The 25,661-nt window shown below is 35.5% G+C and overlaps 1 protein-coding gene and 1 non-coding gene across 11 annotated transcripts in view; one reads left to right on the plus strand and one right to left on the minus strand.

Annotated features, from left to right (window-relative positions):
- The window catches only part of SDCCAG8 (SHH signaling and ciliogenesis regulator SDCCAG8), a 282,699-nt gene that overhangs the window by 132,697 nt on the left and 124,341 nt on the right, over positions 1 to 25,661 (plus strand). For all 10 annotated transcript variants that reach the window (XM_068541682.1, XM_068541678.1, XM_068541681.1 and 7 more), the window contains one exon: positions 23,821 to 23,963. In XM_068541682.1, the coding sequence (XP_068397783.1) occupies positions 23,821 to 23,963 (143 nt within the window). The remainder of the gene's footprint in view (positions 1 to 23,820; positions 23,964 to 25,661) is intronic.
- TRNAE-CUC (transfer RNA glutamic acid (anticodon CUC)) lies at positions 7,211 to 7,283 on the minus strand. Its single transcript has one exon. It is a non-coding gene; the product is annotated as a tRNA-Glu (tRNA).

Below are 25,661 nucleotides of genomic sequence, written 5' to 3' on the forward strand. Positions count from 1 at the left end.
CAGAGCCAGTTATCATTTGGGTTATGTGTTTATCAAACATGTCTCATTGTGAACTCTTAGTGAGCTTAAATTCAGTTAAAACCTCTAATGGCATTAAGTCTACTGCCCTACAATTGGGCAGTAAATACAGATATTTGCATCTGTCTCTCTGAAACTTGATCGTTTTAGTTTGGACCTATGTGTCAGCTTGTCTGAACCGTTTTGGACTCTGTTTTTAACATTTCACCATAATAAATTAGTCCTCTCAGGTTTTTGTCACAGGCAAATTTGATCATCGTATCATTGGTGTCCTCATTAAAGTCAGTGGGTCAAAAAGTATAACATGAAAGGCAGGGCAGAGCCCTGCAACCTGTAGCTGAAGACTTCCTTATAGCTTGGTATTTTCCATTCTGCCTTGTGTATGATTTTTTTTAACTGATGTGTTTGTTTTCCTGTTTAAGATTCAGACCATTTACCTTCTTCAAGATAATTCTAGTCAAATCAAAAAATATTTACTTTTGTACCTACTATGTACAGTTAGTGTGCTTAGGTACCACTGAGCCATGTGACAGAAGATTATAGTGGTGGCAAATTATGAAAAATTAGGCATGGGTGGCTAAGAAATCAAAGTACCTTTGTAAATATGGAGCGGATTAATAGTTGGCAGGATTTAAACCTGTGCTGGGAAACTCCCAAAGGAAGGGGAATGGGCCTGCCTGGAATTCTAATTTTTTTCATCTAAATAATCTGGATAAATGGACTGAATTGGAAATTTAAGGAATTAGAGTCTACAAAATCATTTTTTTGAGATTTCTTCCATTGATTCTGTTGACCTACTCTCATTTTAAAAGTGTTATGTCCATATACATATATCAAATCATTATGTTGTACACCTGAAAGTAATACAATGTTATGTGTCAGTTATATCTCAATACAAAAGTGTTCTGTCCTAATCATTACCCTATATTTATCTGTTTTATACCTATTTCATTTTCCTCTATGAAAATGAGTGAAAGCAAGAATTATGTGTTTTGTAATTGTCACAGCATATAAATTCAGTACTGCATATGAAAGTGTTTTCTAAGCTATGAAAAGCTGTATACATACGTAGAGCTTTTATGATTGAATAGATGGTCAATAAATTGAATAGATGGATTTACTCCTTTGTATGTGGATGCTATTAATTTGAAAGAATCATACTCCAAATATTTATTAACTAAAGCATCTACTTTACATTGAAGCCTTCTTGCCAAAATTAGTTAGAAGATATAGGTGATTTTAGAGTTAAAGCTTAGTACAACGAATTCTTAAGTTCCCCAAATAGTATTTTACAGAAATATTTACATAATCCACAGCTAAAGTGAATTTTCTAAAAACTCCCCATTAGGTGAGATTACATACACCCTGTCTCAGTACAGAAGGATTTTTTTTTTCAATCAGTTGTGTCTCTAAAAATAAACCTAGTTTTGTTGTTATTTTAACAACAAAATATTTTGCTGTTTCCTCTTCACATAAGAACATCTCATTAATTTTGGTGAAAATCCTCCAACAAGATAAGATTAAATTGTCCAGTTTTCCAGTGGAAGAGGATCCATTTTGTGTCACAAGCAGAGTAGCAGCAAAGAGGTGAGTTGAAGACAGACATGCTGTTTCAGTGGTCAGAATATTTTGAATCCAAGTATAAACGTTCAGGGAAGAGCCTGTAGGTCTGAATGCTCTAGGAATGCTTTCAGTAATGTTCCACTTCTCTTACTCTTTAGAGTTTTAGAGCCAGAGCATTGATATGATGTTCTCTGTAATCAGGTACACCAAGGAGTAATAGAAATTGGGTAGGTAGAAAGAGAGGTGACCTCACAGAGGTCCAGTGTATTTGTATGGGGAAGAACAGGAGCTGTATTCCATCACCTGTACTGTTAAGCATCCAGACTCCTTGGATAGGGGTTTCCTTTTCTCAGTCATATGGAACTGCTTTAGTAAAAAATTAAAATATGATTTCCTATAAAATAAAATCATTCCATTTGAAGTAGGGAGATCTTGAATAGGTTAGAGCTTTTCTTGGTTTGAGAGAACAGAAATATTTTGTCCTAAACAGTAATGTTGATAAAAATAAAATCCAATAAAATATATTTTTCCCTAAATTAAGAAATGATGTATATTGTCTTATGAAACTAGTTTTTTAAAAAGGGGGTCTGAGTCTTAAACTTGTTCTGATTCTTAGAGATTGACAGAATTTAACTAATAAGAGAATACATAGAGCAAAAAGAAAAACTTCTTGTTGAATAACAGTTGTCAGAGAAGAAACAGATGATATGTTTTCTTTATTGCATTTAAAAAATTAATTTTTGCCAATAGAAGCTTGTTTGTGCTCATAACTGAGTTAGCTTTGTGGTTTGGCATTATTCCATGTTTGAAGGGAACTAGGTATGGGCGAAGAGCGTGAAGCCTGGGTTTGAGTCCAGTTTAGTGGGCCTCAGTGGGTCAATCTCACTGGACCCCAGTGCTCTCATCTGTAAAAGGAGGGGATAGATAAAGAGGATAACTGAGGTGTCTTCTACCTTTAACTGTGTTCTTTTTTAAAGGCCTGTGTTTTTATTGAACAAAATCTTGATGTAAACAGGGGAGTTAAACTCCCAAATGTTTTAGGGTCCTTTTGGTTGGAACACATTTTTGTAGACGAAATATAGCCAGCACAACATTTAAGGAAGAGAAATTTTATTTGATAAATTAAAAATGTACACTGAAGTCTTGAAAGTTAGGTGCAAAATTGCCCAAAACCTATCTTGTATTTTCCCTTTAGGAATCAGAATTTTTAACCAATATTTTTCTGACAACTCCTATAAAAGCAACATGGAGTATAAAGAGTTTTAATTTGTTCTAGTTGCAAAATAATAAAAATGTGTACAGCATCTGAGACAAAATAGTTATGCCAGCATTTCCTGTTTTTCTAGGTAAGAACAAATGGGCTAATTTATTTTTACACAATTTTTAATGGCTGATAAAGTAACTGAAAAATCATGCTTATTATTGGAATAGGAACAGCTTTATTTAATAGGTTTTTTTTTTGGAAATTGTGATTTTGTAGTTGTCAGTACTTTTATATCTACTCTAAAAACTTTTTGGCTTTGAAAAGTATACTTGAATATTATATTGGTATTCCTGTAACGATAGTATCTGAAAAAATACTACATTTAAAAAAAAATACTACATTTAAAGCATTAATGGAAAATATAGGAAATTATTGAAATTCCACATTGCACTGAACTTTATGCTGCAATTCGTGTAAAATAATAGTCTCAATTTTGAAAAAAACTATTTAATTTGGAATTATAAATGATATCCTTGATGTCTTTTAAATATTTTTAATCTCATAATGAGAACCTGACATCATTGTAAATACATTTAGTAATAAAAAGATATTTTATAACCCATAAATACATAACAAACTTCACATATTTAAATTTACTTATAATGTTTCTGGTGGCAAAATCAGATATAAGTTTAGAATTAGCAGTATTTTCAGTTCACTTAAATTTATTTATCTTTATAGATAGATAAATATAATAAATAAATATAAAGATATAAGGATATCTTACTTGAAAATGCCTTTCATTCTCTTGTTTATTAAAATTGTTTTAGTGTGGTTTTATATTTACTCTTATTTTTTATTTGTGTTTAGTCACATTTCTACACATAAAGAATGCTGCAATATCAAGAACACTGTAATTAGTAGTGGGCAATATGACCAGTTATTGTAATCATATATTCTAATATATTTTATTTTATTTTTTTAACATCTTTATTGGAGTATAATTGCTTTACAATGGTGTGTTAGTTTCTGCTTTATAACAAAGTGAATCAGCTATACATATACATATATCCCCATATTGCCTCCCTCTTGCGTCTCCCTCCCATCCTCCCTATCCCACCCCTCTAGGTGTCCACAAAGCACCGAGCTGATCCCCCTGTGCTATGCAGCTGCTTCCCACTATCTATTTTACATTTGGTAGTGTATATATGTCCATGCCACTCTCTCACTTCGTCCCAGCTTACCCTTCCCCCTCCCCGTGTCCTCAAGTCCATTCTCTACGTCTGTGTCTTTATACCTGTTCTGCCCCTATGTTCTTCAGAACCATTTTTTTTTTTTTTTAGATTCCATATGTATGTGTTAGCATACAGTATTTGTTTTTCTCTTTCTGGCTTACTTCACTCTGTATGACAGTCTCTAGGTCCATCCACCTCACTACAAATAACTCAATTTCGTTTCTTTTTATGGCTGAGTAATATTCCATTGTATATATGTGCCACACCTTCTTTATCCATTCATCTGTTGTTGGACCCTTAGGTTGCTTCCATGTCCTGGCTGTTGTAAATAGAGCTGCTTCTAATATATTCTAATGTATTTTAAATTGAATTATTCTATTGGAAAATATTCACAGCTTTAATATACAGAGCTATAAGGAACAAAATTATACCCAAAATTTAGTAATATAATCTGAAAATTATGGGTAGACTTCATTTAACATGAATCCTGGAGCCTTAATATTAATGCTTGTAAGACATTTTCTACTATAAATTTTTATAAGAACTAAACAAGATTATGGCAGTAATTTCTGTTATTTACCATAGCCCAGATGATTATAAATTTGAGGAGGAAATGATATAACAGTTTAGATGTATCACTGGGTTTGCTTTTTAATCAAAATGATAGAAAATTAGTTTATATTTTAATAGTTATAAAGGACAAGAAAGACAGAGTGAGATGAAGAGTAGACAGATTGGATATATATTTGTAATTGGCCACCTGGATTACATATATAATCCGGGTTATATATATAATATGTAATATACATACTATACAATGTCTGGCACATAGTAGGTACATAGGTACTCAAAAATATTTATTCTATTGAACTGAGGGGTTGAGAAGGAATTGTTTAAGGGGGAATAAAGTAACAGTTTGTTCTCCTAAATTGGAATTATTTTATTTTATTTTTACTTTGGGTGGTTTTCTCAATTGGTAATAAAACTATTTTTCAAATGGTGATAAAAGTCAACTAACTGTATTGAACATTTGAGCTTGCAGTAACTATTTGTAGATATTTTTCTTTAGTAATTTTTTTTTTAATCTTCCAGCTTTTGTACTTATTAGATTGTTCCTCTTTCATCAGAGAGAAAAGCATGTCAAATAAAGTTTTTGGTCTTTGAAAACACCAATCTTTTTATATAAAGATGCCCCATCAGAAAAGAGAACTTCTTGTTTTTAATACAGTTCATTTTGAGAGGAACAACTCCAGGTTTATTCTTCTTTTGAATGTACTTATTGTAGCTAGCAAATTATTTTTGAAGTGTCTTCAAAAGGATTGGGTTAGAGTTAGGTCTAACAGTTTTTTAACATGAATTACTACTATTAAAAAAATTTGTGTTAATTTGTTAGGAAATGCAAGTCAAAGACTCCTTTGCATTGGTGACTTTTATCTCAGAAACAGTGGGGTTATCTTCCCTGACCACCCTCTCCTGCCCCTCAGCCAAAGGACCATGGCCCCAATTCTCAGGAAAGAATAGAAGGAGTCATAGTTTATTCTTGGCTTTTTTTTTTTTTTTTTTTACTAATGTCTTATTTATCTTATAACTGGAAGTTTTTACCTTTTGACCACACTCACCCATTTTGCCCTCCCCCACATTCCCCACCTCTGGCAACAACCAGTCTTTTCTCTGTGTCTGTGAGTTTGTTTTTTTTTCAGATTCCACATGTAAGTGACATCGTACAGTATTTGTCTCTCTCTGTCTTACTTATTTTACTTAGGATAATGCCCTCAGGTCCATCCATATTGTCACAAATGGCAGGATTTCCTTTTTTATGGCTGCATAATGTTCCATTGTGTGTGTGTGTGTGTGTGTGTGTGTGTGTGTGTGTGTGTGTGTGTGTACCACATTTTCTTTATCCATTTATCTTTCAATGGATTCTTAGGTTGCTTCTGTGTCTTGGCTGTTGTAAATAATGCTGCAATGAACATGAGGGTGCAGATGTGTTTTCAAGATAGTAATTTCATTACCTTTAGATAAATATCCAGATGAGAAATTGCTCAATTGTATGGTAGTTCTATTTTTAATCTTTTGAGGACTCTCCATACCATTTTCCATAGTGGTTGCACCAATTTACATTCCCATAAAGTCAGTTTTATATTTTAACATTTTAAATGTAAAATGGTTTCTCCTTTTATTAAATTGGAATGTTACGTACATTGGTGACATAAATTTCCTTCTAGAAAATAAGAAGCCAAACAGTTATTTTTTGAGTCTTTCTTTGTTTTAAAAGTTATAACATGGGTGGTTACAGCATATTAAAGCATTTCCTTCATAAGTACACAGGAATTTAGACCTGCATTAGTCTTTTTAGTTATATTCTCTCCACAAAAAACATTACAAGACTGTTTAAATGTCCCCATGCAACATTTTAAGATACGTGCAGTAGAATAGATGCCATAGGATTACCAGCTTTGTAAAACAAGAAACTGCCAAAGATCTAACGTGCTTTGAGTTTATTAACTCCACTAACACAGCTCTCATGGTACTGCTGTGAATAAAACATAGAAATATTCTCTTGGATGATAATTCAGTTAGGTGGGTTTGTAAGCAATCAAGCAACCATTCCTAGGAAGTTTTTACTTACAGATGCATTAAACTTTGTAGTTGTCCAGTAGTCAGGTATTACTGATTCAGTTAACTTGCAACTGGGAGTTGGGGGAGGGTAGGAGACAGTGTTCAGAAGCTGTTTTCAAGTCTTTGAAGTTACAGCAGACCCTTGATGTTTGTAGGGACAAATCCCAAGGTCTTCACTAATGATAGCAAAAGCAATTAATTCCTCCTATTAAATATAGTAAAGTACAACTGACCCATTCAACCTCTAGAATGTTTATAAATAAAGAACTAAAATTATCTGTGAGCCCATTGAAATAAATTCTACTACTAAAATAAACTCAGCATATTTCACTATAGTGTCATGACATTTCAGGAGGGGGTTATGCTCTAAATTTAACTGGAAAAGTAAAGGTCAAAATTACTTTCTAAAATCTTTTAAATCACTCATAATTTACATAGTCTACATGGATTTGTATGTATTGATTTTATATGTGTTGAGCCATATATTCCTACTACATTGGAGACATTCATACTGTTTCTCAAAAACTTTTTTTTTTTTTTGGCTGCAGCAGTAGGTCTTGCGGGATCTTAGTTCCCTGACCAGGGATTGAACCTGGGCCCTCAGCAGTGAGAGTGCGGCGTCCTAACCACTGGACCACCAGGGAATTCCCTCAAAAACTTTAATTCATATCATTTTACTTTTATGGTTGGGACAGATTACTGTTTATTCAGACAGGGACCAGATATAAACAAGTTAGCTTGTGTTTGAGAGCTCATGTGTATGAGATATATGTTCTATGAAATTATACTTAGTGTGGTGGGATGCTCATACTGTGAGAGGTACACATGCACTTTGACTGATGAAGCGCTCAATAGATTCATGTCTCACTCTTCATATTCATTCCAAGATGTCCACTTACTGAGTTGAATGGTATTCAGAGTCACTTACACTTCTTCCGTTTCTTTCTTGCTGCTAGACATTGCAACTCCATCATATATTCCTGTTGCAGTAATGTTAACTCTCAGCCATCTGATTCTGTGATCATAATGAATGAAGACAAGGATGAAATGTACCACACAGCAGGGCAATGTGAGATTGCATCCACTGAGGGCCCTTGACATCAAACTATAGAGCAGAAACAGGGGAGCTTCCAGGTAGAAGATGAAGAATTCAACCTGGGTAGGTGGCAGGTATACCTCTGAAGTGGTGGATTCTTTCTTATCATCATGATAGATGGCTATCATTTTTAGTGCAGCTCTTGATACATTTTCTGGTATTGAACCAATGCAGAATTTATTCTTAGACCATTTTAACTCCACATCATTGATAGATGCTGACCATGTGGTATGGTCAGCAATTAGCAGATTTATATAAATTTAAAGAATCTTCCATCTTCCTTTATAAATTTAAGAATCTTCCATTTACTTCAACTTTGGGTTCTTTAACTTCACTTCTTTTTACCCACAGTGTGGGGTCTTTTTTATCCATTTTGATCTGTGACCCACAACTAGCTCTTAGTCATGTTCATAGCAACCTAACAACTTTTTTGCAACGCATCATTTCAAAAATTTATCACCTCTTTTTTATGGCTTTCCAACAGTTACATCTTATTTCACATTTTACCTCATCCAGAATCATCTTTATTCTCCTTTGCATTTCCAACAATACCTAAACTCTTAACATCAGCAGACATAAAAGGCCAAGATCTCTCTCTCCATGGTGTTTACAGTGTGAATGTGTAAGCATATGATGATTTGAATGTTGTTAATGTTGCACCATTTTAGAACACTGAAAGAACATAGTAGAATTGGGGACAAAAAAAAAACCTCAGTGTTTTTTTTTTATAAATTTATTTATTTTATTTATTTATTTTTGGCTGCATTGGGTCTTCGTTGCTGCACGTGGGCTTTCTCTAGTTACGGCGCGCAGGGGCTACTCTTCATTGTGGTGTGTGGGCTTCTCATTGTGGTGGCTTCTCTTGTTGCAGAACACGGGTCCTAGGTGCTCGGGCTTCAGTAGTTGTGGTGCGCAGGCTCAGTAGTTGTGGCTCATGGGCTCTAGAGTACAGGCTCAGTAGTTGTGGTGCACAGGCTTAGTTGCTACGTGGCATGTGGGATCTTCCCGGACCAGGGCTCGAACCCATGTCCCCTGCATTGGCAGGCGGATTCTTAACCACTGCACCAGCAGGGAAGTCCAACACCTCAGTATTTTAAAGAAAAATAATTATAGACTTTATGAGTGGCCTGATATTTTGTCTGTGATGAGAGTGCAAAGCAAGCCCTTTCTCTACTCCTAGCAAGCATAAAGCATTTATTAAACCAGCCCAAAAAAGTAGTGCTATCACCTCAGCTCTTTTTTGTATACTGACCACAGAGCTGCAATGATTCTTATTTTTGCCCATGAATTTTCTGGCATGACAGAACAGCAGTGTAAGCTTGGTTTAACCAAAAAGGCTGCTGTATTGTCACAATGTAACAGAATCAGCTTTGTATCAGGTGTCTTAAATTCTTCTCTTCTTTAGATACATACTTTTAGAAAGGCACTTCTTTTTCTGCCATAGACCCATGTCATCTGTTTTGAAAACTTGTTTTGAGAGCTACTTTAGCTCTAAGGAAGTGCTTCTGAGTATGTGATCAGTTGATGCCATTTCTCTTATCATTATGGAAAGAAAAAAAACCTTTTATTAAAATTATTTAAAGAATATTTGCTTAGAGTAAGACTTGATTTAGTAACCAAAAAGTGAAAAGTTTCACCAAAATGTTACATACTGTATTGGGGAGGCTAAAAGATCAAGTGCCACGTTGACTTTCATGCTGTGTGGAATCTTTGTGATGTAAACTTTGGGGCCTGAGGCTAAGCGCATCCAAACTCCACTTCCTCAAGGCTACCCCTAAAGTCTCATGGGGAAATGCTTCTTCAAAGTGAATCTTGGCCAGCGCTTTGCAAATTGAGAGCCTTGTGTTTGCTAGTGTGACGTTTGATCCCAGCCATCTGAGTTAATCTTCTCCCAGTGTCTGTCTGTGTCTTCTACCCATGCCAAATTGCAGGCCAAGAGGTTTTAGAAAGCACATTGTGTCATTTTTTTCTTCATCTTCTGTTACATCCAGAAGGTTTGTGTAGGGAGACAATATACCGTATAGTGAAAAGATTATAAGACTTGAAATCAGACTAATCCCATTTTGAATCTCATCTCTGCCACCATGTAATTTTGTATAAGTCACTAAATGTCTGTGTCTGTTTTCTCATCTGTAAAACGAGGATAGGATATTTACTTTTACAAGATTGTCATGAACACAAAATGATATTAAAAATACAAAATTTAAAAGTACAGAATGCTAATACAGTGCCTGACACATGGTAAGCACTCAAAAATGATAGCTGGTATCAGTGTTACTGTTAGGCCTGAAGTAAAAATATATTAAATCAATGCTGTGTGCCCTCAACAATGATAACCATGATAACAGCAACCTTCTGTTACCAAACTCAAGTTTGGCTGCTTGCCACTCAAAAGCCAATAATCGAGGGGCAAGTGTCAATAGAAAGGAAAGGTGCTTCATTCAGAAAAGATAGCAATCTGGGGAGAAGGTAGACTTGTGTCTAGAGACCAACTCTGAAGATTCTGCTCAGCCATGACAATATTTAAAGGGAAAAAGGGGAAACAATCGTAATCATTAAGGCAGGAGGTCAGATTCTTCATCATCTTTCCATTGCATGCAGACCTGCTGACTTCTCCTGATCTTCCTTGGGATGCTGTTTTGCTCACGTGATCCACCTGCAGTTGGAGGCTGTCTTGCCCACATGGTCCAACTGCACCTGTGGGGTCCACCTGCAAATTTACTAAAGGGAAGCTAGGGGTAGAGAGTCAATCATTCTTTAACTACTTAATTCTTCATTCTTACTCCTTCTAATCCAGGAAAGGAATCAATAGATTAGGCAAGGCATTGTGTACATTCAGTAAAGCAGAAATCAGGAACTAGATTAAATGTTGCCTGGTAATCTCGTCTTTATGATCAAGACTGGAGGAAAACAGGAATGAACAAACAGAAAAGGGGCGAAGGAGCTGCTTACACTTCTACATCTACTACAGTAAAGAGGACAGCCATTTTGTCCATTTCTAAAATGACTTTCTTACTACTAATAATATCTTTTTATTTACCTAGGCTGGTTTTCCAAGAGTCTAGTTTGGAGAGTGAGTCTTAGAAATAAATTTGGCTATATTCTAGACCAGTGTTATCAAGTAGAATTTTCTGTGATGATGAGATATTTTACACCTGCACTGTCTGATATGGCAGCCATGATCCATATGCGGCTGTTGAGCACTTTTGTGATTAACGCAACTGAGCAACGACATTCTCTATTTTAATGAAATTTAAATAGCCACAGGTAGCTAGTGTAGCTCCAGACAAAACCTTATTAATGTTCTGATAAAATCATTCTCAATATCTAGGAGGTAATAAAAGTGTCAGGGGGTAAATACTCAATTTCTAATGAGTACATATTTTTTACCCACACAGAACTTGATAGAAACTATTGTTTATCTCCCAAGTGATAGACTGTTATGTTTTGTTTTTCAATATCATATGCCACTTTACTTTTCTAAATATATTCTATGAATTCATCCATTGGGTTCTGAGTGATACATTCATATTGTCAAATTTTCTCAGCTTCAAAACCACAGGTTCTTCTTTCTCACTGTGCAAGGAAGGGTTCCAGTCTTCCTACTGTTCTGTAGTATTTTCTTCTTTTCTCCTCATTTTCTCCTTATGTATACAAATAAATTATCCTCTATTAATGATTATTAAATGATTTTTAAGTCACATAATGTTTAGTAGCAGGGATAAATCACTACCATTGGATTAAAATAGTTCCTATATGCTACCTTTTCTTTCCAAGTAAGGTTATCCTTCAGGATTAAGATGACATAAAATTTTTTAAATGGGTTTTGCATTCATTTCTTAAGATTTTTTTCCTCAGGAAATCAGGAGAAGTATATAACAGAACTTCTCTTAATGAAATTCTTTATTTCATTCTATTTAATTTATATAAAATATACAGTTTTTCTTTTACTCTGCAAATGACACTATCAAGAGAATGAAAGACAAATCGCAGACTGGAGAAAAAAATTGCAAAATACATTTCTGATAAAATCCAAAGCAGTAAGAACATCAAATGCTAGCCAGATTGTAGAGCAATAGGAACTCTCACCCACTAGTGGTGGGAATGCAAAACGGTACAACCACTTTAGAAAACAGTTTGGCAATTTCTTATAGAGCTAAACGTAGTCTTACCATACAAACTGGGAACTGTAGTCCTAGGTATTCATCCAAATAAGTTGTAAACTTATGTCCACACAAACACCTATATACAGATCGTTTACAGGAGATTTATTTATTATTGCCTTAAAATTGGAAGCTACCAAGATGTAGGTAAATGGTTAAACAAACTGTATTACATCCATACAATAAAATATTATTCAGAGATAAAAAGAAAAGAGCTATCAAGATACAAAAAGACACAGAGAAAACTTAAATGTGTATTGCCAAATGAAAGAAGGCAGTCTGAAAAGACTATGTTACAGTATGATTCCAACTATATGACGTTCTGGAAAAAGGCAAAACTATAGAGACAGTAAAAGACCAGTGGTTGCCAGGGGGTTAAGGGAAAGGAAGAAGGGTTGAAGCACAGATGATTTGTAGGGCACTGAAACTATTCTATATAATACTGTAATGATGGATACATGGCAGTATGCATTTGTCAAAAGTCAAAGAAATACAAAAAGTGAACCTTCATAGAAACTATGGGCTTTAGTTAATAATAATGTATCAATATTGCTTCGTCAATTGTAATAAATGTATCACACTAAAGCAAAATGTTAATAACGGGAAACTTTATGTGGGAGGGAGAGATGGATTTATGGGAAATTTCTGAACTTTCTGCTCAATTGTTTTGTAAACCTGAAACTTCTCAAAAAAATAAATCCTATTTAAAAAGATGTAAAAAAAAAAGTATATATATATATATAGTTTATAATCAGAAATATACCCTACTTTTATTTTTTATATTTTTAAATTAATTTTTATTGGGGTATAATTGATTTACAATGTTGTGTTAGTTTCTGCTGTACAGCAAAGTGAATCAGTTATACCTATACACATATCCAGTAAGATTCTTTTCCCATATAGGACATTACAGTGTACTGAGTAGAGTTCTCTGTGCTATACAGTAGGTTCTTATTAGTTACCTATTTTATATATAGTAGTGTATATATGTCAATCCCAATCTCCCAATTTATCGCTCCCCCCTTCCACCTTGGTAACCATTAGTCTGTTTTCTACATCTGTGACTCTCTTTTTTTTTTTTTAATTTTTATTAGAGTATAGTTGATTTACAATGTTGTGTTAGTTTCAGGTGTACAGCAAAGTGAATCAGTTACATGTATGCATATATCCACTCTTTTTTAGATTCTTTTCCCATATAGGACATTACAGAGTGTTGAGTAGAGTTTCTTGGGCTCTACAGTAGGTCCTTATTAGTTATCTATTTTATATATAGTAGTGTGTAGATGTCAATCCCAATCTCCCAGTTTGTCCCTCCCCTGCTTAACCCCTGGTAAGCATAAGTTTGTTTTCTACATCTGTAACTGTATTTTTGTTTTGTAGATAAGTTCATTTGTACCCTTTTTTTAGATTCCACATATAAGCAATATCATGATATTTGTCTGTCTGACTTACTTCATTCAGTATGACAGTCTCTAGGTCCATCCATGTCACTACAGATGGCGTTATTTCATTCTTTTTTATGGCTGAGTAATATTCCATTGTGTATATATATATATATATATATATATATATATATATATATATATATATACTGCATCTTCTTTATCCATTCCTCTGTCAATGGACATTTAGGTTGCTTCCATGTCCTGGCTATTGTAAATAGTGCTGCAGTGAACATTAGGGTGCATGTATCCTTTTGAATTTACAGTTTTCTCTGGATATATGCCCAGGAATGGGATTGCTAGATCATTTGGTAGCTCTATTTTTATTTTTTTAAGGAACCTCCATACTGTTCTCCATAGTGGCTGTACCAATTTACATTCCCACCAACAGTGCATGAGGGTTCCCTTTTCTCCTGACCCTCTCCAGCATTTATTGTTTGTAGATTTTTTGATGATGGCTATTCTGACCAGTGTGAGGTAATACCTCATTGTAGTTTTGATTTGCATTTCTCTAATAATTTGTGATCTTGAGCATCTTTTCATGTGCTTTTTAGCCATCTGTATGTCTTCTTACGAGAAATGTCTATTTAGACCTTCCGCCCATATTTTGATTGGGTTGTTTGGCTTTATTATTATTATTATTATTATTGATATTGAGCTGCTTGAGCTGTTTGCATATTTTGGAGATTAATCTCTTGTCAGTCACTTCATTTGCAAATATTTTCTCCCATTCTGTGGGCTGTCTTTTCATCTTTTTTATGGTTTCCTTTGCTGTGCAAAAGCTTTTAAGTTTAATTAGGTCCCATTGCTTTATTTTTGTTTTTATTTTCATTACTCTTGGAGGTGGATCCAAAAAGATCTTTCTGTGATTTATATCAGAGAGTGTTCTGCCTATGATTTCCTCTAAGAGTTTTATAGTATCCAGTCTTACATTTAGGTCTTTAATTCACTTAGAGTTTATTTTTGTGTATGGTGCTAGGTAGTGTTTTAATTTCATTCTTTTACATGTAGTTGTCAAGTTTTACCAGCACCACTTATTGAAGAGACTGTCTTTTCTCCATTGTATATTCTTGGCTCCTTTGTCATAGATTAGGTGACCATAGGTGTGTGAGTTTATCTCTGGGCTTTCTGTCCTGTTCCATTGATCTATATTTCTGTTTTTGTGCCAGTACCATACTGTTTTGATGACTGTAGCTTTGTAGTGTAGTCTGAAGTCAAGGAGCCTGATTCCTCCAGTTCCATTTTTCTTTCTCAAGATTGCTTTGGCTATTCAGGGTCTTTTGTGTTTCCATACAAATTGTAAAGTTTTTTGTTCTACTTTTGTGAAAAATGCTATTGGTAATTTGATAGGGATTGCATTGAATCTGTAGATTACTTTGGGTAGTATAGTCATTTTGACAATGTTGATTCTCCCAGTCCAAGAACATGGTATAGCTCTCCATCTGTTTGTGTCATCTTTGAGTTCGTTCATCAGTATCTTATAGTTTTCTGAGTCTTTTGCCTCCTTAAGTAGGTTTATTCCTAGCTATTTTATTCTTTTTGATGTGATGGTAAATGGGATTGTTTCCTTAATTTCTCTTTCTGATCTTTCATTGTTAGTGTATAGAAATGCAAGAGATTTCTCTGTATTCATTTTGTATCCTGCAACCTTACCAAATTCATTGACGAGCTCTAGTAGTTTTCTGGTAGCATCTTTAGGATTTTCTATGTATAGTATCATGTCATCTGCAAACACTGACAGTTTTACTTCTTCTTTTTCAATTGGGATTCCTTTTATTTCTTTTTCTTCACTGATTGCCATGGCTAGGACTTCCAAAACTATGTTGAATGAAAGTGGTGAGAGTGGACATCCTTGTCTTGTTCCTGATCTTAGGGGAAATGCTTTCAGTTTTTCACCATTGAGAATGATATTTGCTGTGGGTTTGTCATATATGGCCTTTATAATGTCTAAGTAGGTTCCCTCTGTGCTCACTTTCTGGAGAATTTTTATCATAAATGTGTGCCGAATTTTGTCAAGAGCTTTTTCTGCATCTATTGAGATGATCATATGGTTTTTATTCTTCAGTTTGTTAATGTGGTGTATTACATTGATTTATTTACATATATTGAAGAATCCTTGCATCCCTGGGATAAATCCCACTTGATCATGGTGTATGATCCTTTTAATGTGTTGTTGGATTTGGTTTGCTAGTATTTTGTTGAGGACGTTTACGTCTATGTGCAGCAGTGGTATTGGCCTGTAATTTTCTTCTTCCGTGATATCTTGTCTACTTTTAATATCAGGGTGATGGTGGCCTTGTAGAATGAGCTTGGGAGTGTTCATTCCTCTGCAATTTTTTGGAATAGTTTGAGAAGGATAAGTGTTAACTTTTCTCTAAATGTTTGACAGAATTTGCCTGTGAAGCCATCTAGTCCTGGACTTTTGTTCGTTGGAAGTTTTTTATCACAGTTTCAATTTCAGTAGTTGTGATTGGTCTGTTCATATTTTCTGTTTCTTCCTTGTTCAGTCTTGGAAGGTTGTACTTTTCTAGGAATTTGTCCATTTCTTCTAGGTTGTCCATTTTATTGGTGTATAGTAGCTTTTTTGTTGTGAGGATTATTTTTAGTATACATATCTGCCACCTCTTTCCAGTGTATGCTGGCCATTATCCCCTTTACAGGAGGTATGACTGATGTTGTGGTGACCAGAGCTTGCACTGGATATTGAGCAGGGCCTCCCCTTTGCTCTGTGGTTGTCACTGACCTGTCAGGCGTGGGGTCTGCTCCCTAGTTGTTGGACTAGAGGCCCCCAGATCTGTTTCTTAGCTGTGTTTCTGATCTGCGGTGTGAGGTGGGCAGGATTGGAGCACTCTCACTGGGAGGGAAGCCACTGAGTATTCCTTCTCTGGACCTGTTCACCTGTGGCTGTGCTCTGTTGTGTCGCCTTTCACCCGTTTTGCGATCTCTCAGATTACACTGTTGTTGACACTGCTCTCGGCCCCGCCTTAACTGTGGGTATGCCGGCAATTGGCCCTGGTGTCTCTCAGACGTTGTTTTCACCAGGCCACCAGCGTAGATCCACTGAAGTCAGGTCCCAGGACTGCAGTAATCATGAATCTGGACCCGCTGTGGATGCAATGGGAGCAGCTCGGACTCTGGCCTGGCCCAACCCCCATGTGTTTGTGCCCGCAAAGTTTACAGCTGCTAAAGCTAGACCCGTCATGGCTGCAGGAGCACTGGATGTCCGTTCAGATGTTCTGTAGGCACTGAGTTTACAAAGCCAGTGGGGGCGGTGTCAATTCATGGTTTGCGCAGCAGGGAGGAGAGATTTCAGCTTTTCTTCCTTAGTTGCACGGCCCCTGGGGCCTGGCTGTGGTTCCAGCCCCATAGAGGTCTGCTCCCGAGGCTGTCCTGGAGCACACGAGTCTGCCCCGGCGAGGAGGGGCAGCAGAGGCGGCAGTGGCCAGGGTCTTGAGAGTGGCCGCTGTGGTGGGGATGGGGAGCAGAGGAGAAGGCTGCAGCCTCTTGGGTCGGGGGAGCTCTGGTGGGGACGGATGCGTGGGGGAGCCTGTGGCCACATGCACAAGAGAGATGACCTCGAGGGGGGACAGGGTGCTTCGTGTCGCAGGTGACCGTGGGTGGGAGCCCTTCCTAGTGCCCATGGAGGCAGGGGCCGGTGCGTGGGGAGAGAGGCTGCAGTGGCGGCCCCGCCCCTTGCGTGTCACTCAACAATGGTGCTTCGCTTCTATGGCCATCAGGGTTTCCTCCACAAGCATTCCAGTTGCGGATTGCCTCACTCCGGTTCCCTCAGGCTGTCTCCTCGCAGCCTACAGCAGTCCTCTTCCCGGGTTTGCTTTCCAAACCCCACATTCCAGCTTCCAGGCCCTGTCTGCACCAGCGGACACACATCTCAGGCTGGGGTACGGACCATCTGTGTAGGTCTCACTCTGTCCTGCCTGCCACTGACCAGTTGCTGTGCTCTCCTCTAATAGCCCCCGATGCTCCCCTCTGTCCCAACTGATCTCCCCGCCAGTGAGGGGGCTTCCCCAGATGCGGGACCCTCTCCTCTCCTTCAGGTCCCCCCCAGGGAGCTGTCCCTCTTCCTCTCCTCTTCTTTTGTCCTACCCAGTTACACAGGGGTCTTTCTTGTCCTTTTAGGTGTCTGAGGTCCTCTGCTAGTGTTCAGCCAGTGCTGTGTGAGAATTGTCCATTTGTAGATGCATCTGTGGGGAGAGGTGAACTCCTCCGCCTCCTACTCCTCCACCATCTTGACTCCTTCCCTGCTTTTTAAATTGTAGCATCATGAAATCGATTTTATGGGGTGAAACCAAAAGTTTTTTTTTTTTTTTAAACGTGGAATAAAATAAGAAGGAATAGGAAATGTCTGAGTGCTTCACATATAATGAGGATTAATATTGTTTTATGAAATGATAGTTACATTTATACATATATGTGGGAGAGTGTGCATGTTTCTAAATTGTGATGTAAAATGGATTTGTTACTATGGATCTTGGTTAAAAAGAGAAGAAAAGAAAAAGATTAAAAGCTATTGTCTAATTTATGGTATGGTATGGAGGAGCAATGTCAGTACATCTGGTTCAAGACTTAGATTTACTTCTTTGGACAATCATTCAATGTTTTTGACCCTCAGTTTCTTACTTGTATAAACAAGGATACCTGCCCTATATGCTTCATGCAGTTGATTCAAAAATGACATAAATTCTAAGATGATATACAGTTGTAGCACTCCTTGTTCCTTAAGAGTGGTTTGTCAATTATTTTATATTGAAGAAACTCATGGCTTACAATAGCAATCATTTATGCTCATGTTCATCAGTCTTCAGGTCAGCTAGAATATGATTGATCTGTTGTGCTGCATTTGACTGGGTGGCTCTGCTTCAGGTTGTGGGTTGTGGGTTGTCTTAGCTGTGGTTTGGGTTTGGTTCTGATCCACATGTATCTATTGTGTGGTCCAGGCAAAAGGGGCAGCAGCTATCCAGGGCATGCTTTTCTCATGGAGAATCACCAGAATATAAAAACAAAGTCAAACCACATAAATATATTTATGACTTCTGCTTTCGTTATGGACATGAAAATTCCATTGGCCAAGTGAAATCAGATGGCTAAGCCCAAAGTCACTGGGGAGAGATAGCGTATTCCAATCCCAGTGGAAGGGTGATAGAAGTGAATATTTGCTGAAGAATAATCTAAACTATTACATTACCCAAAAATCATTTCATCCAAACTTTTCTTAAGTACTTCATTCTCAATTATGAAAAGACTGCCAAGTATCACTATGTATTTGAAGAAAGCCTCTTATATAATAGAGTGTCTAAAACACGTAAATAGCAAAAAAGGAAACTGAGGCAGTATTAGCAGAGGAGAACACTTAAAATACTTTAATATTTTAATGGAGACATACAATATTATATTAATAAGATAAAAATAGCATGCTATATAAAAACAATGAAAAAAAGAAATAGCTCATGGAAATGAAAACTGTGCTAACATTTTTTTCTTAAATTCAATAGAATTTTTGGAACATGAAGTCAAGGGACTATCTCAGAAGTTAGAATCAGAAAACAAATAGAGAGAATATATAAGAAAATTAGATGATCAATTCAACAGAGCCAAAAACCAATGTCCAGGGGTTCCAAGGAGAGGAATTATTAAAATATATAGCATCAAAATATTTTAAAATAATAGTACAAGAAAACTTCTTCAAACTAAAGAAGACAAACCTCCAGATTGAAAAGGGCCTACTGAAAACCCAGCACAATGCATGAAAAAAGGCCCATCCCAAAGTCTAACATGTAAAATTTCAAAATTCCAGGGAAAAAATTATTATAAAAGCTTTCAGAAACAAAAAGGCAAATCATAGGCCAAGTATTAGGAATCAGAATGGCATAGGGCTTTTAAATTATATTACAATCTTGATGACAGTGGAGTAATCCCTTAAAAATCCTGAATGAAAATTGGTGTCAGCATAGATATTCATACCTAGCCAAATTATCAAGTATATGCATAGAATAACAGCATTTTCAGGCACACAGATACTTTTTGAAAATGTATTATTCATGTAACCTTTCTTGTGAAAGTTACCTGGAGAATGTACTTCAACCAAAAAAGGTAGTAAACTGTAAAACAGGATGACTTAAAACCCAGAAAATAGGAAACTCTAATAGGAGCATGGGTAAGGCCTAACCCAAGACAGAGATCAACCAGGCCAGACATGTCACCAAGAAGGATATATCTAGGAAAATAATTTAACGGAACTGATGATTTATCTGATATGTTTCATTATTTGAAAAAATTTTATTGATGGGTATTTGAGTGACCTGTTTGAACATTTGGGGAAAAATGTTACTTACCTAGAAAAATAACTATTAAAAAGCAAGCAATTAATTCTACATAAAAAATAAAATGTTTTACAAGAAAATTAATTTAAGCAGAATAATGCTTGTCTCAGTAGTGAATAATATTTCTAAAATCATTATAATGTAAATGAACTACTGACTAATGATTTAACCAAAATTGTTATATGGGAGGGTGCCGTAGGTATATTGGGTGGTATAAGAGAGCTAAATCACTACCTTTTTTAATATAGGAAGTCAGTAGATGATGTCTAATGTAGCAAAATCAAGGGATAGCATTATAAGTCTGTTATTTAAAAGTATGAAGATAAATATCAGGGGTGGATACTGTGTGCCATTGAGGATTAGGCTTGGAGATGGGTGTACTATTTGACTTAAATTAGGTACATTACTTTGATAAGAAAATCTAATAAATAATTATAATATAGTTTACCATGATTAATAAGAAAATTTGGTACCTTACAGATTATAAATGAACAGTAATGAGTCTCCCTTTCTCCACATCCCATCCTTGGTACTATTCTCCTGAGGTAGCCACTTTTAACAGTTTCTACTTTTAGTTATTCCTGTGGTTACATTCATGACTTGAAGTGTATCTTCTGGTACAGTGTAAAGCTATCTGGACTCGTCTTTGCCTGGTTAGCCAAAAGATGGCCATATCAAACTGCATTGTACATTGCAGGTTAATAGTGTACTATGAGAGTAGTGTACAATTGGCCTACGACTGTTGTTGGTCTTTAATCCCTGAGCCACTACATACAGCCAAGGAAGCAGCCTTGACCTAGTTGGGTGAGGCAAAGGGTTACCCTGCCAGTGGGAGTATGGCATTTCTGGCAAGAGATTCCTCTTCTAACTGTTGGAGTTGGTGCCATGGCAGATTTTCCTGACTCAGGGAGTAAGTGTTGAGCCCTGGTCCAGCTGGTTAGATTATTTGTTGATTTTGATTATCTGCACCAATAAGCTGTTTCTCTGGCACAGATGATCAGAAGCAGGCAGTAATTTTCCATCTTCCTAGCAAAAATGCTTTTTGCATTTTGAAATTATAATAAAGTTTTATTCAGTTTTCTCCAAAATAGGACTTTATCCGGAAATTTCATTGAACTAAATCAAGAACTCTTTAGTCCACAGTGATAACTATATATCCTTAGGCAGGTCTTTTTCTTCTACTTATATTTTTGCTCTTCTTGAAAGACAGAGAAAAATCAGTAGTAACGATACTAGCTGTCTTTTTTTCAGCTCTTACTATATGCTAGGCACTCTGCTAAGTACTCATCATCTCATTCATCTCATTTTATCTTCACAGTACTTTTAGGAGCTTGCTAGAGTTATCACTCTCATTTTAGACTGAAGAAACTGGTAAGAGTTGTGTCACTTGTCCAAGGTCACAGAGCTGCAAAGTGCCAGAGCTGTGTCTGAAACCCTGATTTGTGTTGACTTCTGGGCCCATGTTATTTATCTCTCTGTTTGACTGACTTTCAGTGTGGCCTCTGACTTTTTATTAACATGAGATTAAGAAAGCAGATGCTTTATACTTAAAACCTAATTACCAATGTAAGGTTACATACGTTGTTGTTGGAAAGTACTTATAAAAATTGTTGCACATTTTCTTTTTTATTTTAATTAATTAAATTTATTTTATTTTTGGCTGCATTGGATCTTCGTTGCTGTGCGCGGGCTTTCTCTAATTGCAGAGAGCGGGGGCTACTCTTTGTTGCAGTGCGCGGGCTTCTCATTGCGGTAGCTTCTGTTGTTGCGGAGCACAGGCTCTAGACGCTCTGGCTTCAGTAGTTGTGGCACGCGGGCTCAGTAGTTGTGGCTTGTGGGCTCTAGAGCGCAGGCTCAGGAGTTGTGGCGCACGGGCTTAGTTGCTCCACAGCATGTGGGATCCCCCTGGACCAGGGCTCGAACCTGTGTCCCCTACATTTGCAGGCGGACTCCTAACCACTGCACCACCAGGGAAGTCCTTGCACCTTTTCTTTTGAAGAAAGTTTGGAATTTTATACATTTTCTATTTCTGTCATTTTTTTGTATCCTCTCAATTCAAAATTCTTTGTTGTCTCCTGATAGCTCTCCTTTTATTGATATTTACATATACTCATCATGTTCTCTTTATACTTCTGTTTTAAGTGTCTCTACTTCTCATGTTTGGAGTATTGCACCTGTCTTTTTGTGGTCTCCCTACTGCCAGTCTCTACTATCTTTAATGATCATACACATTGATCCAGTTTTTTGAAGCTCTGCTCTCATATTGCATACCTGTTTAAACCATTTTTTCCTCATTCTCTATAAGAAAAATACAGCTTTATAAATCTAGAATTCAAGATGTTTCATAATTGGTCTAATCTATCATTCCATGAGTTTATATGGCCTTACCTTCTCTCCCACTTTTCTTGCCCATGCTAGTGTATCCCTAATCTGGCCTACTGAAGCACAGATTTTCTCTAAGTCTCATTTGTTGTTTTTTATATGCTTTGTATTTTGATAGTCTTTTTGTGTGTTTATGTCTCATTTACTCAACTGAATTGTTAAGTCCTGAGTGTAGAGATGGAAACTCTCTGAGTCCACCATAATATTTAGTATAGATTCTTACATATAGCACTTGTAAAAAAATTAATTAATGAATTTTTTAAATTTTAAAATTAATGTATAATTCCAATTCTATATTTCTTTGCTTTTTTGTTAATTTCATAAATGTTAGACAAAACTTAGGAGACTTTTCTATTATATTTTTCCATCTCTTTAATTATGTTTAGTTATGAATGGAAATATATTGATATAACTTTAACGGTTAAAAATATTTTAAACAAACCAGTTTCACTTAGTATCCTAATCTGAAAGATATAGAAAATCTACTCTGAATGAAAGCAATATACTCATTATTACTTAGGTTTTTTTAAAATAAATAACTTATAGTAAGTTGTTTTATTATATTGTTGGTAATGTACAGTTTTGATGGGGATAAACTGAATATTTGTAGTGTAATAAATGTAGAAAAATAAATTATTTAGTTTATCCTGCCTGATATATTAAATATAGTTGTAGATTGTTCAGAATATTGAGTAATGACATGAGGAAATTAGAATGTACTTAAATACCAAGTTTAAAACTCTACTTAGACATGGTTTTGTTTTCCAAGAGTGGATTGCGTTTTTGTGTATTAAAATTGCTTCTTGCTTTCTGCTGAATTTGAAAACGTTTCAACCCTTTACTTTCCCCTTTTTTGTTTTTCTTGTTTTAGTAGTCTGAATATTTATCTCTTCTATTTTCTTTTTTTTTTAAATTATGGATGTTCCATAATAAATAAATATTTGTACTTTAATGTATAAGTTATTTAAACTATGTTCTATGTAACATATTTTTGCTTTGAAATATTTGAGTTTCAGTAAAAAAAGGATAATTTCATACTGAGACCAAAGAATAAACTATCATAAATTTTCATATATTTTAGATGTTTATTAACCTTAGAGTGCTTTTGTTGCCTTTTTAAAATGCAATTATAATGCAATATTATTTTAGCTCAGAAATGTCATACATTCAAAACGCTTGAAGGTTCTCATGCTTTATTTTTTTCCTAAATTATTTTTTTCCAAAATTATTTTTTTCCAAATAATATTGTGCATCATAATGATGCCTTCTTTTACACCTCACATTTTTCTAAAAGATATCTTAAATTATTTTACGATCTAATTTGGTTTTCAAAACATCCAAATGAAACCGTAAATGTATCTTTTAAAAAAAAGAGTCTCATATTTGATGTAAATCACTGCACATGTCTGATCTAATCTCACAAACAGAAATGTTGTATTTTAAAAATAGTGACTTTTTAAGTTCGTATTATTTTTTAAAGGGACTGAGCCTTAGATTCAAAGTGCAGATTATCCATTTTGACTATTCTCATTTAATCATTTCATTTTTAAAATTAGACTGAATCTTACGATCTGAAAAATCCTCACTAATGTGCAGTTTTGGCTGTGTTAATTCCCTTTGTCATAAAATGGAAGCTAGCCTAAATTTTCTAATAATTTTTCATCACATTAAAATTCATGGCAAAAATAAAAATGAGATAATTTTGAATTCAAGTGCATATATTTTATAGGATGCTTTTTTCCCTCTTCTCTCTACCTAAGGAAATAGAGAAATTGAGTTTAGAACTGAGTGAAAGCAAGCAGCACTTGGAACAGGAGCAGCAGAAGGCAACCCGGGCCGGAGAGGAGTGCCTGAAACTGACAGAACTGCTGGGCAAATCTGAGCACCAACTGCACCTCACCAGGTACTGCCTAATCCCATTATGCACCATAGCACCAATTTCATTCCACTGATTTTTGCCACAGGCTTCCAAACAGTTGTTAGAGTTAAGTCTTAGTCATTCAATTCACACACAGTTTTTAGGCATATTAAGAAAAGTGGGGATGTGGTAAGCAAAACACCCAGACATGTGAATGGTAAGTGTGGCAGGGAATTACTGATATATTACAAAACCTTTCATCTACAGTGCTCAAATATTTAGGTGATTCTCTATCAATATAAGCAAAATGACATATTTCTTCTACCACTACACTACCTCTCCTGTTAATTCTGTGTCTAATAAAAATGTTGAACTGAAGTATCTGAGGAATATATTTAGGAAAATAATCAGATACTGTCAGTGGTGAAAGAGACAAAGTAAAAGACATTCTAAGATGCAAACTGAGATGGAACTGATACAAAATAAGCAACCTGAGTCCTAAGGAGGTGTAAAATTTAGAGAAGAAATTGATTAGCACTGTTCATGTTTAAACCATTACTATAAGCATGCTTATACTATCGTGGTTTCAGATTACATTGCTTCCATCATGAGATATTGTGATGTGATTATCATTGTCATAAAACTTTAGTAAACATGTAGCTCAGCCCTAAATTACAGTAAGACATTTTAGGTAGTAAACATTGGTCAATTTGCTGTATTGAAAACACACATACACATACATAAATATACACAGAGAAAAATTTAAACTGAAATTGTAGGTAAGTCACATTACCATATAAATGGGTTTCTTTTTCCCTTTGAGTTTTAGTACAATTTTTCAGTTTTCAGATCAAGGCTTTGGGTTTGTTCAGTTCTTAGAGTTTCTCAGTTTTTAGAGAGAACTTTGTCTAAATACACATGTAAGTTTATAAAATTTGGTTTATTCATAAATTAGAAAAACACTGGTCTTCTAATCATAGTAATATGTTGAATTTAAACTATGAAAGGGGACTGATCCCTTTTACATTAAATATGACAATGTAATTCTGAGCACGGTATGATAACAGATGGAGAAAAGCACCACTTGAACAGCCTGTATTTGGAGAAAAAAAATATTCTAGAGGTTGGTGAACCTCCCAAAGTTTTGGGTTAGTGTTAAGATGCCTCTAGTTCTGTTAAAATCAAACTTGGTTAAAAACATTTTGTTATGATAATATTCCAAATGGTTTGCCAACTTCCTTTTTAAACAATGAAAGAAAAAAGAGAAGAAAGAAGGAGAAAGAGAGAAAGGAAAAAAAGAAAGAAAGAAAACAAATCATTTATACATGTGTGATATCTGGAAAAATCCCAAGAGATGAAACACTTTTATGAGAAAAAATTGCTTAATACTGCAGAATAATAACCATTATTTTAATGCCCATTTAGAGTATTGTCATTGTAGAACTGAGAATGTAATGTTAACATAGTTCCTATGGTTATTTAATCTTAGAAGTTTTGGAATTTAGCTTGATCATGATAGTTAATAGTTCTTCTTCTCTGTCAGACTTCTATTGAGAACCAACAATTTGTGTGCTAAGTGCCACTAACCCACAGAAATAGGACAGCTTTTAATGTCTCAGTGTGGCTGAGCTTCAATAAATAAATATTAATGCTGGTTTTGTCCCCTTTGCCATTCTGTCTTATTCAGAGAGTTAATTTCTGAAGTCAAAGTCCATAGAGAGCTTTCCTGTGCAGTATCAATTT

The sequence above is a fragment of the Eschrichtius robustus genome, chromosome 3 (assembly GCF_028021215.1).
Source record: "Eschrichtius robustus isolate mEscRob2 chromosome 3, mEscRob2.pri, whole genome shotgun sequence".
NCBI classification, from domain to species: domain Eukaryota; kingdom Metazoa; phylum Chordata; class Mammalia; order Artiodactyla; family Eschrichtiidae; genus Eschrichtius; species Eschrichtius robustus.